Consider the following 14,897-nt stretch of genomic DNA (forward strand, 5'->3'; position numbering starts at 1 on the left):
AGATCCCAAAACTCGGCTTCGATCAGGGTAAGCCCGTGCTCACACCATGCCAACAACCTCTTGCAACCTTGCATCAAGAATATTTTCCCATAAAATAAAGCACATAAATATGGAGATAAATTCCAATGCAAGGCTGTAAAAGTTGTTCGAAAGGCCGTTGCCCTGAATGAAGCTGAACTCGATCATAAGCCAATGGTGCTCAGCACAGAAGTTCAAAAGAAATTGTTGATACCAAGCCTCTTGCAATCTCTAGTAGTGATATATTGCAGATTACAGGCCTGAAATACATCAAAGATGACGGATCATGCATTCTCAAATTGAAACATCACAAATCACTTATATCCAATATTGGGGAGTATCTTGACTGACTTGGATAGACATCGAAATCTCTCTCTCTCTCTCAATACAAAAAACTAGCATTTCTTTATGTTTCTATCAACATGTATGTAATTATGCAAGGCTTGAAATGGTAGCGGTAGCGTGCAGCTTACTGCATAATGGTTAGCATTCAGGATTTGAGTACAAAGATGGAGCAAGAACTTTTTCTTTTTTAATTCGTCAGAAAAAAAAGTGAAGGGGATAGAAGGGTAAAATAAGATTTTAAAAATTATAAATGAATTCACATGTGATATTTCGATATGTTTAAGTCCAATGAGATCAACCTACAAATTATGTATAAATCCATTTTATATTTCTGAAAACTCAAGGTATGCTTCAAGTATTTCATCTTTTTTTTGGGTCAATCCAAATTATTTTGTAGGGTTGAATTGGATAATACCTGAATCTTAGCCCAACCCGAAAGTTAAAATAAGGTTCATATTTTTTTTTCTAATCCAGAACTAAAGAGAAATTTTTTATTTTGAAGGAACCTTTAGAGAAACTTTAACCGAGCTTCTTAGGTTGGATTTGATATGGATAAATACTTCTCTTAGGAAATTTCGCCTATTTTCTATTCTCAAGTCTCCCTCTTCTCTTAGTCCCCAAAGGAAAATTCCTGGTTCCACCATTGGCTACAATATAACTCAAATATGGACAAACCTGATAAAAATATAAAGTGATATATCAAAGTAGACCATGTAATATCTTTTGACACAATTGGTTGAAATTTTGCTGCAATGAACTGTAAAATTTCAAATTTCAAAATGCATTTTAGTTGGATTTTTAGTGTCCATTTGATTTGTAGTCGAAATCGGAATCAGAATCAGAATGTAGTATTATCATAATTTGTTTTGTTCAAATTGAAATAAGTTGGAATTGGATTTCATTGCCACTGGAGGGGGAGAGAATGGCCATTAGTCAAATGGGAGAATGCCATCCTACCAGGAATGAAAATGGAATTCTAATTTCACCCAACCAAGTAGTTGGAATTGAAATTCGAATGGCCCATTCCAATTCGGATTCCAGACCTATTCCCATGAATCAAACGGGCTCTTAATTTATTAATGGAATTCAGTATCTGAATTTCATCTCTGTTCAATCAAAGATTAAATGAATAAAGATTTAATAGGAATCTATACATAACAGATCAAATTTGAATAGGGTAAATCTTTTAAACTACCATACTCTTCACAAAATTAACAAACTGTACCCTTACAATTTAGATATTATCTTGGTACTCTTAAAATTTCTGACAATTGTCACCATTATTAAATGCTAACAAAGGAAACAAAATATCAAATTTGTCCTTCACTATTTATCAAATTTTCAAAATAAAATCCAACCAATGAAAAACCCCTGATTTCCAAGTTTTTTCAAAACTTTGATTGAAAAGAAATCCATGCCTCTTTGTCCTCATGCGATTGTTCAATGCTCGATAGCACACTTCTACGTATCCATATTATTAAGATTCATGTATACAGAGAACACGTCATCTACCACCCAAGGTTTACTGTAACCATTTCAGAGTGAATGCCCACAAATCGATCACCCAAGCAAATGAATAGACGATCTACCACAAAAGGGAAAAATAAAACTTTTAGTTCAATGCACACGGAAAGTGGAAGCCTCCCAAATTGACAGAAAGGAACAAAAGAAATCATTGATTGATTTATTAGAAAAATGCTGAATTTCTATGCCTAACCTTGGATTTGAAATATGGAAAATAAGAGTACAAAAACCGACAAATCAGAAGGACCTCAAATTACATGAACGAAAATCATGGTTTTTAAAAACGAACCGGTGACCTAACCGGTCAGGGGTCCGGTTATCGGTTCGAACGGTCCGACTGTTGACCTGAACAATCAGTCCGTTCTGATAAAAAATAAAAAAAATTAAAAAACGGTCAAAACCGTTTGAACAATCAACTGACTGGTTCAACGATTTGCTGACCACAATCAATGATTTTAGAGGAAAAACGGTTTTGGAGGAAAACAAAACAGGTCAAATGACCCGTTTCCAGTTTTCCGGTCTGACCGTCCGGTCCGATCCGATTTTGAAAACAGTGACGAAAATACATTGATTTGAAAATGTAGGCCGAAAAAATCTCAAATCTAGATTAGTAAATAAATCAACCGTTAGAGACGTTCAAGAGATGAATGAAAGCTGCAGAAAAGAATGGAATGAAATCAAAGTGGGAAGACTGGCGGGAAGGCTTGAGAGAGAGAGAGAGAGAGAGAGGATGGAGTTCTAGTGGCGATTTATTCCCCGCAGAAGTGCACCAGTCTGATAAACGGAAAACCATGTCGTCGAACCGGTTCTTAGCCCCAAAACACACAGTTTGCTGGAAAAATGGAGCAGGCATAATCGTCGGAAGTGTTCATCAATTGGGGTTTTATTTTAAATTTTGAGGAAATCGAGAGGGAGAGAGTGCCACCGATCAAGAGCTGGGTTGTGAACGTAGCAGGAGAGCCCCCGGTTGCACGAATGAACGGCGAGGAACCACGGAGGTTGGCACGGGCGGAGCCCTGGGAGACTGTGTAGGAAGGGCAAGTCTTGGTACACGTCTGCCAGTGCTTGCAGGTTGTTGTAGTTGTCAGAAAACTTAACGGTACCACAATATAATATCTAAACAGTAGGGACGCAGTTTGTTAATTGCGTGAATAGTAGGGATAGTTTTAAGAGATTTACCCGTTTGAATATAGGCATGATTGGTTCGATTCAACCCTAAGCAACGCAACCTTTGGTGCTCAAGTTTCTGCGCACCTTATGTCGGTTTTCTTCGTTTCCATTCTTGTGGACAAAGTTTGGATCTGTCGTGTTTTCTGTTTTCATTTCTTTTCAAAACCACACTGATCAGCAAACCTCAGCTCTCCCTGTGTATATATCTACAATAATAACAAAACGTTAAAAAAAGAGAAAACAACCACACCCAATTACAGAACTCTGTTTCTTCTTTACTTTTTTTTTTTTTTCTGAACGAAAGAAATTATGGGTTTGCTTTAAGAAATGCCAATGGTCTTGCTAAGCAACCAGAGCACGAGAGACAACTCGATTCCGAAAATTGTGTGGAGCCAAGTCCTATCCAGAGTGAACCCGAACAAGGTAATTCCCGCCCGGTTGTTCTCGAAATACGTCACTGCACCATTCAAACAATAACATCATTATTTTATTGTCGTCGACTGTTTTGCGGACTGCCGTGGAAATGAAATTAAGCATTTGTAGACAGTCTCAACTCTCAACTCACCAAGAGCTTGTCTCTCTTGGAAAGAGATGGTGTGAGCATAGGCTGGCGCTATGATTTTGGTGTCGTCCAGTTCATCATCTCCGTCTGCAGCCTCCTCCGCTTCATCCTCCGATTCGCCATTTCCGCTGACTCCGTTTGAATTACATGTGGTCTGAATCTCACCGTCTGCCCCATCAAAGGAGTCGATCGTCGCAAAGACGTGCCACTTGGCCGCTAGACACGTCACAGACTGTGCCTTGTGCGTGATCTTCGTCGCGCTGCGCAGGCATATGAAGAGCCCTGTCACCAGCGTCGTGGAGCATAGCTGCCGTACAGATTATGGTTGATTAGTATACGACCCAGAGAGAGAGAGAGAGAGAGAGAGAGAGAGAGGTCACAGTAATCTAACCGCAAGTTCTCCGGCGTTGAAGATGTTGACATCGGCGTGTGAGCGGGTGGCGATGAGGAGTGAAGCGAGTTGACTGGCGGTGACGAGGACGAGGGTCGAGAGGATGAAGGCACGGTAGCGGTGGCTTATGATGCGGAGGTGCCTCTTCATCCTAAGATGCTCTTTCAGCACAGAACCCACATCGGACTCCTCTAGGAACACTTGGGCAAAGTCTTGAATCCTGAGAATCTGGAGGTAGCAGATGAGGCGGAAGAGAACGCAGACGAGGAAGAAGATGGAGGTCCGGTAGAGCCACGAGCACAGTTCCAACGTACATGCCAAGGCATCGCTCAGGTAAACGTTACCCAAGAATGGGATTCGAGTGGCCCCGGAACTGTACCACCATATCTTGTACGCACTCTCCGCCGCGAAACATGGCAGCACGAACAGCGCTAGGATATTCATTGATCTCTGCGTTATGTTTCTTTGAACTGAGTTGGTTATTGAATGATTACAAACAAACTGATCATACTAATACTCACTCATCACATATGACACCATCGTTCAACGTTGATGGAGGAGGAGAGTCACCAGGACTTTACAAAGAACCAATTTGCGTTCAGTTGTCCTACACTTGTATCGGTTGTTGGATCAGTTGGTGAACGTCTCCTATACTTTCTCAGTTTGTTTTAAATGTAGCATTTCGCAAATGATGACAAGTAAAGTACCTCCATAGCTACACCCATACAAATCTATCCACCCTACTTCTGCAACTGCAAGTCCTTTGTTTCATGCTTCTTCTGCGCTTCGTGATCTTGATGCATGATGCCAAGGAAGCAGGACATCAGTAGTTGTTTCTGACTATTTGTATTTCCAATGAGTCCATAGCCCACGCAGAAAACTCTCTTAATTTTATTTGACTATTTTTATTTCTAATGAGCCCATATCCCGCAGAAAACTCTGGTTATTTTATTTTATTTTATTTTATCTCTTCTGTTATTCATTAACTCCTAATTTACTCTTAGTTGTGATCAAGCTTTCAGCGGAAAGTGTTTTCTACTTTTCTTCGAAGCAGAAAATCGAACAAATTCCAGTTTCGATTTGTTTCTCTAAGAAAGTTTTTTTTTTTTCCTTTTTTTTCTGTCAATTTTATTATTCTGAACATTAAGGTTTTGATATCTATCTCAGTTGTGGTACAAATTTAACAAAAAAAAGGAAGTCTTTTTTTATGAGCAAGCAACAAAGAATTTGATCCATATAAATTCAACCACTTCGTTGTTTTTAATTAAAAGGAAAACAGCCAAATCCGAAAAAGCAATCTCTTATAAAATAAAATCCGAAAAAGGAGGATATCTGTCTTTTCTTCTCCGGGAATAAAAAAGACAAAAACAATTCATTAAAAACGGGAACGGAGATTATCTTAATTTTACAGAAGATAAGTTGATCCAATATCATTTTGGCTAAGCATTTTCTTAAGAGATGGTTGATAAACGGATAAACCCATATCACATATTAAGCCAAATATTTTTAGTAATCTGTGTTTTTTATTTCCTTGTTGGGATGCCAATCCCAAACGATGTAATTAGTAATGAAGATTGTGTATAAGAAAACAAGAAGAAAGAAAAGGGGAGCTTACGTTGAGCTGCTCTGTATATCCCTGACGAACCTTCTCTCTCTCATCGCAAAGCTTATCGAGCAAAGGCAGAGAGACAGATGAATGAGACAGCGGCGACTGAAGTAAGAGATAATTGGGCAATCCCATCATAAGGGCGTCGATGTTTGTCGTCGCAGCTGGAACAGGCCAGGAGAAAGTGGGATACAAGGGGAACAGCCATGGCCAGCAGGAGGAAGAGAGACCACGAGAGACAGGCTGTCCACCTGTTAGACTGATCCACGAACATCCATCGAAGGTATGACCTAAAGCCATGCAGCTCATCTGCTGGGTTAGAAATGCCACGAGAAAAGGCCTTCTTTTTGAAGATCCTGTTCAACAGGGCATCTCTTTCATCTCCCATTTTGATGGATCTCTCTTTCCCTCTCCACTGGAGGAGGGGACAATACAGATTAGACTTGAATTCTAGTCTAGTTTAAATGCATAAACAGAATGATTCCTTCTTTTAAATGGAGGGTTGCGTTATTCCATCCAGTTGGCTCATGATTCTCGGATCTGCTCCTCACAGAGGGCGACTCACACGCACATCCTGGGGGGAATATCTCCCGTACTTTTGAATTATCATTCACGGGAAATGTTCCCGAAGTACAGTTGCACTCCAGAGAGGCAGAGAGTGATGGTTGTTAGGTTCTGACCTCTGACTCCCAGACCGACCATCACGGACTCGGTCACGGCTGGGTGGGTGTGGGTGATAGGTCCTCGCCTCCTCGGCACGGCTTTGGCTGAATGGGTGCTACGAGTATCTTCTGAGTTCCCACTTTTATGTGATTTATTTTTTATGAACAGCTTAGTTCTTTCCACATTGACGTGCATATTTACATCAGGAGAAGTAAATTGAAAACAGACTCTAGTAAGGAAGAAAAAAATAAATAAATAAATAAATGGGCCTGACTTAGAAAGATGTTCTCTCTCTCTTACATGTCAGCTTGTAATGAACTCGTTCATTTCTTTCTTTATTTCTTTTGTATTAATTTATTGGTTACAAACAAAATGTCCATAAGACTCTAAGGAGCTTAGCTAAGCTTACCTGCTCTTCAAAGAAGACAACTTAGGTCCTCGATTTAGGGGCGACAGGTGATTAATATGATACCAACTTCCATGATTAAGATGAGACTGCTCCTATAAATAAGGAGGTATGGATTAAAATAATAAAAAAATGAAATTTAATCTCCTTTAAGGGGTCCTGAATCCCTGATTTGCTAATATTTGGTTAGTTTTAATTATATTTCTTATTCTTAAAATATATTTTTTCTCTTTTTTCCTACAATTCTACTCGTCTCAAGTCTTGTCACAAATGAGATCATTGAAGCGCTTCATAGTTCATACCATCCGGGCAATCCAACAGCTTCACCGTATACTGTTTAGTGACCCAACCTCAATACCCAAGTATGAGGAGGTTCGGATGAGGGGCTTGATCTTTGCCATATAGAAAGAAGAACATGATAATTGGACTATGGGAAAACAGTAATACCACCAATGCTCACTACAGAAGAATTCAATTTCATAAAGAAAAATGTTGGTGCAACTTCTGACAGTACAGATTAATTAGATGACACAAAAAACAGTTCCTGTCAGTACTCCCGCCATTTTGTTTCTTTTCCTTTTTCTTTCTCAGGCTTCTCCTCTACAGAAAGTTTTACAACTCATCCTTGCGTGCAGTGTCATCTCCCATGAGCTCTTCAAGGGAGAACTCGTCCTCTTCAAGGATTTCTCCATCTTTGCCATCCCACGGTTCTGTTTTAACAATCACAGGGGAATTCTCTAGAGGCAGATTGCCCTTTCCACCATACCCAGCTTCCCTCACAAACTCTCTGCAAACCAACATGATTGTGTTACTTCTTATTCTTCTTCAACTGTTGCAAATGAAAAATGAAAGGCACTTACGTGATTTGCTGAAGCTCGAATGCACTCCGGAGGGGGGTATATACTCGCTTCTTGACATTCAATGCTACCAAAGCTGGATAACCATACCCACCAACACCAACCTGCTTTTCAAGTTCTGGTTGCTTACCAGCAGCTGCCCAAACGAAGCTGTAGCATACATCCAATATCAATTCTGTTTAAGGTCAGAACCTTTCTAAACCATGCTGGGACCCACTAAGCCATAAATATTTTTAGATGATTTAAGAATTTGATCCTGGCCTGACTAAAGCATGTGAGACATTGAAACCCTAATATCTATGTTAGATTCCAAGGAACCCATTGGCAAAATGAATCTCAATTCTTCTAGACAATCCTCCAAGGTAAATACTTGCCTGTAAGGATTCATTTTGAACTTCTCTGCAACAGATAGCAGGAGCTCAAGGTACTTGTTCCTCCCATCGGCCTTAGAGTCCAAAATGTCAGGGAGGAAAGCAACAAAGCAGATGGCAGATGAACTACATTTCTCTTCCATTACATCCTACAAATCAGGAAAACAATAGATTTTGCACTAAGTAAATTTTACACTTGGTAAACTGTTGGTGTGGAAGAAAAGTACTTACAGCACTAGTCAGCTCATTCACTTCAGGGGGTGCTACATTCGTTTCCAGCTGTTCCAATGCAAACGATTCAATAGCTGAGGCAGATCTTGCACCCTCATATGGGACTGGAATGTCCTTGTCAGCACCAAATACCAGGATGGTGGGGAATCCTTGCACCTTGAACCTGCTCATCAGAGACTGACGAACTCACTCCATTAGAATTCATTCAAGCAAACAAGTCCACTAAATCAAGCACCCAGGATACTAAATCAGAAAAACTTCTACCCCTAATAAGAGAATGCCCCTTCCAATTGTGGATAAAAAATATTGCCTATAATTGAGAGAATCTCAACTTTAATGATAATTCCCTCATTTCTAAAAGAAGAAAAAGTGAAAATAATTCAAACAAGACCTACGATTGTAAGTGGAAAATGTTGTTTTGCAAAGGGATGTCATAGAACAAGTAAATTCAATTGTGCATGTGATGATGTAATGTATGTTTTATTGGTGACGAGGTTATTGAGAAATTCATAGCTTGGACAGATGACAGTCAAATTAACATATTATTACATTATTCATGAATTATGGAACATAGGACTGGAAGAATTGGAGAAAGCTGTGGTACAGATGAAAACCAAGCTTTTACCAAATGACTCGCTTAGGTAGCTTGTAAGCATGTTAAAAAGTCATACATGGCCAAAATAACAAAAATTTAAGGTCTACCATGCATATCTTTAAGATAGGTTTTACATTCTTCAGGCAATCCCATTGCCCAAGGTCCAGATTATGGAGGGTTGTTGTTTTTTTTAATCAATACAGGGATTACTGGTTTACAAACCCAAATCCCAATGGACCTCTCGAATCTAAACCACAAGTTCATATGGTGACAGGAGATAGAGAGAGAGAGAGAGGGAGAGAGAGAGAGAGAGAGAGAGGGAGAGAGAGAGAGAGAGAGAGAGTTACAAAATCAATAATCCATACATTTTGATGGACTGCGAGCTTGGGAAGGAACAAAGCAAAAAACCCACAAATAGACCATAATCTTCCACTTTAGAGCTCTAAAATGAACACCGACCATAAAACATCATAATTACTTTTAAGTGATTGATGGCCTACAAAGAAAGATTTGCATGAAAAATGTAAATCCTACATGTACATTGGAGTTCAAAATTACCTTTTCTTCATCACAATTAACATGGCCCAGTTTCACCTTCCCCTTCAAGTTATTTGCAGCTTTCTTCCACTCAGGTGCCAACTTTTTACAGTGTCCACACCTGGAAGGGAGAAAAAGAAAATTAAAGTGAAACCACAGTTCGCTCATAACACCTTAGAATCTTAAACACCTCAGGAATTGCAATTAAATTAAGCTTAGTTTTCAATTAATGGAATTTTTATGATTAAATTAATGGAGTTTGATGTTCCATAGTTTCATGCAAACAAACATTTGATTTTACTTAGTTTCTATTTAATGTAGAACAACTTAACTACATGAATTACCACCTTCAAGAATTTATTATATTGACGCACTACCAGTTGATAGAATGAGTAGGCAGTGCTTCACATTTGGAAGCATTGGAATGACTAATCAAACATATACAAATATGACCTAGTTACCAGATGACCAATCAAAATTATTAACAGTGAGAGATATTTACCAGGGTGCAAAGAACTCCACGATCCAAAGATCTTTACTTTTAAGTACCATATCATCAAAATTTTGGGAGTTCAGTTCTATTGATGCGCTTGGTTCAGATTTCTCACTTGATCCACCTGCTGGCTTCTCATTCAAGCGTTCCTTCACAAGAGCCTTAATCTGTAGAAGACTAAAAAGCATGTTAGCCATTATACTTTTCCTTAATCTGTAGACGCAGACACTGTCAAAAATTGCATGTACCATCTCATCCCAGTTCACACAGGCACAAATATGGGAGGCAGGATATGACTCTTCATTTCCTAAGATTCCAAGCATAGATATGGGTACAGATACCCCAATTAATATGCTTATTTCATGCTCTGTCATCCATCTTTTGAATCTAAGTCTCACTTATTAATACTTGTATCTTTACAAATTTAGTTGAACTTTTAAAATATACCGATCTTTTATGGGGACTCAACAGTCGTGTGCTGGAAGAGGAGGAAAAATGCAGGTTTGTGTGTCATAAGGAAGATAAAACAATTAGCAGAGGAGACGATAACAAACTATAAGTGGAAATTAAGGTCTCCCAATAGCCTGGCAGATGGGCTGCCAAAACAAGGTGCCCCTAGAAATCATACAATTGCTTTCTAGGAAAAAGAATTATAATATGAATAGTTAAACCACAAGAAGTTAACCGGTGCGGGTTGAAGGTAATAAAAGAACAAGAGAAAAACTCAAATGATGTAGATAAGTAGATCAAACTAATGATGAAAAGAATTGAGGATTAACAAGTACAAGTTGACAGACTATAAAGTCCCTAATAAAGTGAAGCAGCAGATTGGTACCCCAGGTAACAAGGACAACGCTTTTTTAAGTTAGATGAGTTTAAGACAGTAAATATGAATGAATTTGGCTCGTCAGCTATATACCCTATTACAAGGATAACACTAAAATTTAAATTCTTTCCCTTGTTCTTATTCTTTTCCTAGTAGTATCTATGTGCAAATAAATTTACTCTTTGTTCTTTGAAACTTAGGAATTTTGCTGCGTGAAGAGAGATGACAAAAAAGGGGGCTAAGAGGAAGCAAGTCTTCAGCAGAAAGAAAAATGATAACCCACACAACAAGAATTTCAAACTCCACAAATTGATAAGTCAACCTGTTTGAGTGCAAATTCTGCAATGGCTTTGGCATCCCTTGCTCCTTGGTAATCTACTGGAGGCTTTCCAGGTACAAAAGCCTTTATTGTCGGAAACCCTTGTATACCATGCTCCTAAATAAAACACAAGATTGAGCATTAGCACATCAGAAACAATAATGGAGAAACTCCAGATTGAAATATTAAAAAGAGAGGTATAGAAAAAAAGAAAAAGGAAAATCCAGATTGAATAAAGCAAAACAAAATAAGCACCTCCATACTCCATAATATAAAAACTTCTCATGAGAAGCAATGTGATAGCCCTAGCTCATTTCTTTCTAGAAATCGTAGAAAGAATTTACATTCAATGGACACTGATTGTCTAGTTTGAGAAACAAAATGGCATGGGTAATTTGAACCTAACCTCCTGTTATAAAGAAAGTTCATTTGCACTAATCACAACAACTTCATTGACCATCTAAGGTATACACTAAACGGAAGGAGCTGGAAATAGTAAACCTAACTTATTTAGAGATGAGCAGCTAAATGAGTGTCTGATCATGTGCAACATGAGTGGTAGAGGCACATGGAACCAATTACATGAAATATTGAAACATGAAATTGTATTGTACTATCAATGATAAAACTGGTCTTCAAAATGTAGTCCAGCCCCCAGACAACCCTTTCCCTGTTCTAGACCCTTAGCACCTATACTGCAATAAAGGCAGCACCTGTGATTAATATTTTGCATAGTCATTGCCAAAAATACTAAAAGTGCCAAGTAAAGACCCTGTGATTCCAACTGAAAACATGTTTCTACAAAGATGTTATAAAACTTGTGGTGAAGATTCTCTGTTTATCTGTTAATTAATAAATCTATTTAACTATCTATCAGCATTTACAAGATCCATGTACCATGAACAAAGGCAAGTAGGCAGTCGCTTATCTTTCTACCCAGCCTCTTTAAGGCAGTATTCAGATCAGGTTATGGATCTATAAATCAATCCTGCAAATTCTGGAATTCCAGCTAAAAGATTTCAGATGATTAGCTATTATATCGAATCTACCCAAGAGAGGGTTATCAAATAGACTAAATAACAAGATGATCTCAAATTCACTCAAATCATTGTAATATGTCCCCTAAAAACCCATCAATTTCTGAATCTCAGCCTTCGTTTAGGTTGTGTTTGGCTTGAAAGAAAAGGTAGGGAAAAGTGTACCAGGTTTCCCTACCTTTCCTTTCAAACCAAACCTAGCATTAATGAACACAAAGGGAAGAAACAGAATTTAATGGGACCAGTTCTCTTTTCCTTTTCTTATAATTAGGAATGAAGAAACAGAACAAGAATACATATACATAATAGTGATTTTCTCTATTACTAGATTATCATCATCATCATCGTCATAGTTCAAACTAATCCACAAATACCAGTTTCTTTGTTAAAAAGTATGATGCATAATCCTTTTACCATAATACTTTAAAGCAAAACTTCGCATTTAGCTGAAATAAAGATAACCGATCAAATTCTATATGCCAAACCTGCGCAAGTGACTTGTGTGCATCAGCATCAAGAGCTGCTACAGTGGCCACGCCCTTCAACAAGGTGGCTGCCTTCTCCCATGTGGGTGTCAGAGCTTGACAGTGGCCACACCATGGCGCAAAGAACTCAACCAGAACAACTCCATTTGAGTTTAAAACCTGCCACCATTTATAAACACTCAATTACAAAAAATCATTGCATAGATACAAGGGTTTTTTTCATTCTCACCATTCAATCTAGATGCCTTAGCCAAGCAGCTAACTTACAGAAGGAAATCCAGCATATGGTATTGAGATTATGAAAATTTTATTATGTTTTCTTCTAAAATGATCTTTGGAAGACTATTTCAAAATTAATAGTACCCCTATTATTTCATTTTATTTTTTCTGGGCAAATGTTGGGGTGAGAGAGGAGGGTGAAGGCAGGATACGATCCCAAGTCGGTGGGAACTAAATCCACTGACTTTAGCGGCCGAATCAGATGGAACCTTCATAGTACCCCATTTTATTGCTTATGAGTTACAAATCCAGCGACCAAAACTACAATGCTGTAGGACAGAATAAGCATTTCCACCATTGATAACTTGGCAAATTTTTAAAAAATAGCAGCAATGTTGCAGTTGTATCAACATATCATGTTATGATACTAAGATTTTCCTTTTTACGCAGATTAAAGACTGACTACGATACATCATTGAATATAAGAAGTTAACTTCTATTTCTAAGTTCACAGTATCGCTAAAAACAAAATGTGAAGCAGACACGAGAAATTACCAAAATGAAAACAAAAATCCATTACCCAAGACCAGAATTTTGAAAGAAAACCCAGATCACTCATTATATGGAAATTCAATGAACTGTTTTTCCTTGGATGGGTATGGTAAGTTTGACATAAAAATAGGTCACTTTTTCTTGTATCTGCTATGGGTGTTTAAACCTTTAAATTTGTTGCACTTTTTTTCTTTTGAAATATTTCCTAAAGTTTGTTTTGACATAGGATCTGAAAATACGAACAAGTAATGGGTAATGTTAGATCGATTACCTTGTTCTTGAAGTTGGAAGGACTTAATTGAACTACAGGAGATGAAGGTCCATAAAGCGCATCTACACGAGCTCCAAGCTGGAGGAATAATAACAGAAGAGCGATCAACGGTGGCAATGAGGAAGACATCCTTTCCCTCTCTCTCTCTCTCTCTCTCTGACTCACATAGACACTAAGTTGCGGCCAAAATCAGAGCCAAAACCTCCAGAAACCCCTAAAATAATTCTTGCCAAACTCTGGTTCGTAATATTTTTTTTCCTCTGTTCGGACTGCTGGAGCTGGACACGTGCACTAACCAATGAGGATCTTACACGTATTGCAATACTAGTTTAAGGGGAAATTACAGTCGGCTGCCACAGGTTTTCTTTGTTTTCATAAGCAGTCAACTACCTTAAAATTTATAAATTACCTAAAGCAGCTTGCTTTAAGTTTTAAGTTTTGTGACTTTTTTTGGGATGCTGAAATAAAATAGGGAAAATTCTGGATTAGTACCTACTTTGTGCCCAGTGCCACTTTGGTCCCCTAATTTTAAAATGTAATAATTCAGTATCTAAATTTTCAAAATATGACTATTCAATACCTGCTATTAATCATTGTTAAATGATATTTGAAAAAGACACAAATATCCTTAGAGTATCATTTAATTTTCTTTATCAATCATCTAAGCGTTGACAAAAATTTAAATCTCAAATCCTTACTTCTTCCATTAAAAAAATTTAGAATTACATTTGAGTGGGTACTTTGATGACCTCAACTTTCTTGAACAAAGAAGCAAGGATTTGCCTCCTATATTAAATACATGGTAATAATTGAGAATTTTCCCAATAAAATACCTTCCTTTCTTGAGTTATTTTCCTCTAGATGCAAATGAGATCACAAAAGCATAGCTCAAGGATTAAGGGCAATTTTGTATTTAATAGAGAATAACGTTAGGAGGATTAAAAGAGCACTGTAGAAAGCAGTTACAAGTTATTTTTAAACCTTTTGGCATTGCCGTGTAAAATGTACGTAAGACTGAAGATGGTCGAAGTCGAACTGTGTTTGGTTTGAAGCCTTTAATCGGCCCAATGCCTTAAGGCTTAATCAAACCAAACACAACCTTAAGGCTTTAATCGGCCCAATGCCCAGGCCCAGGCCTAGGAATCCGGATTTACTTATCATTTACGATGCACGGCTGCGATATGTTGTGAGGCCCACTCTACGAGGAGCAAACCCTATTTCCAAGCCTAAAGGTTCAAACCAGGTCCAAGCTCAGACTCTGCAGATCAGCTGTCAACAATTTTAAAAATCCTGAATAGGTTATTATTCTGTAACAATTTTAAAAATCAATATCTATTAAAATAAACCCTAAACCTACAAAATTATATTATAACATAGAAAAAGATGCACCACAACACCCCTCAGAGAAAGGAACGAAGT

At 38.0% G+C, this 14,897-nt stretch overlaps 1 protein-coding gene and 1 pseudogene across 2 annotated transcripts; both read right to left on the reverse strand.

Annotated features, from left to right (window-relative positions):
- Positions 1-1,530: 1,530 nt before the first annotated feature.
- Positions 1,531-6,093, reverse strand: LOC148875216 (uncharacterized; annotated as a pseudogene). Its single transcript, XR_016098542.1, has 5 exons — positions 5,626-6,093; positions 4,011-4,460; positions 3,623-3,926; positions 3,067-3,514; positions 1,531-1,948 (listed from the first exon to the last, which is right to left on the reverse strand). The product of XR_016098542.1 is annotated as an uncharacterized LOC148875216 (transcript).
- Positions 6,094-7,107: 1,014 nt separating this feature from the next.
- On the reverse strand, positions 7,108-13,983 carry LOC148875217 (protein disulfide isomerase-like 2-3). The gene is made up of 9 exons (XM_088964295.1): positions 13,479-13,983; positions 12,437-12,595; positions 10,918-11,031; positions 9,779-9,936; positions 9,298-9,397; positions 8,145-8,321; positions 7,917-8,062; positions 7,546-7,692; positions 7,108-7,472 (listed from the first exon to the last, which is right to left on the reverse strand). Exons 1-9 carry the CDS (start codon positions 13,605-13,607, stop codon positions 7,298-7,300), a joined length of 1,305 nt encoding a protein of 434 aa, XP_088820421.1. The 5' UTR covers positions 13,608-13,983; the 3' UTR covers positions 7,108-7,297.
- Positions 13,984-14,897: the final 914 nt, after the last annotated feature.

Source organism: Nelumbo lutea, chromosome 1 (assembly GCF_056320005.1).
Source record: "Nelumbo lutea isolate HS-2025 chromosome 1, American lotus-T2T, whole genome shotgun sequence".
NCBI classification, from domain to species: Eukaryota; Viridiplantae; Streptophyta; class Magnoliopsida; order Proteales; family Nelumbonaceae; genus Nelumbo; species Nelumbo lutea.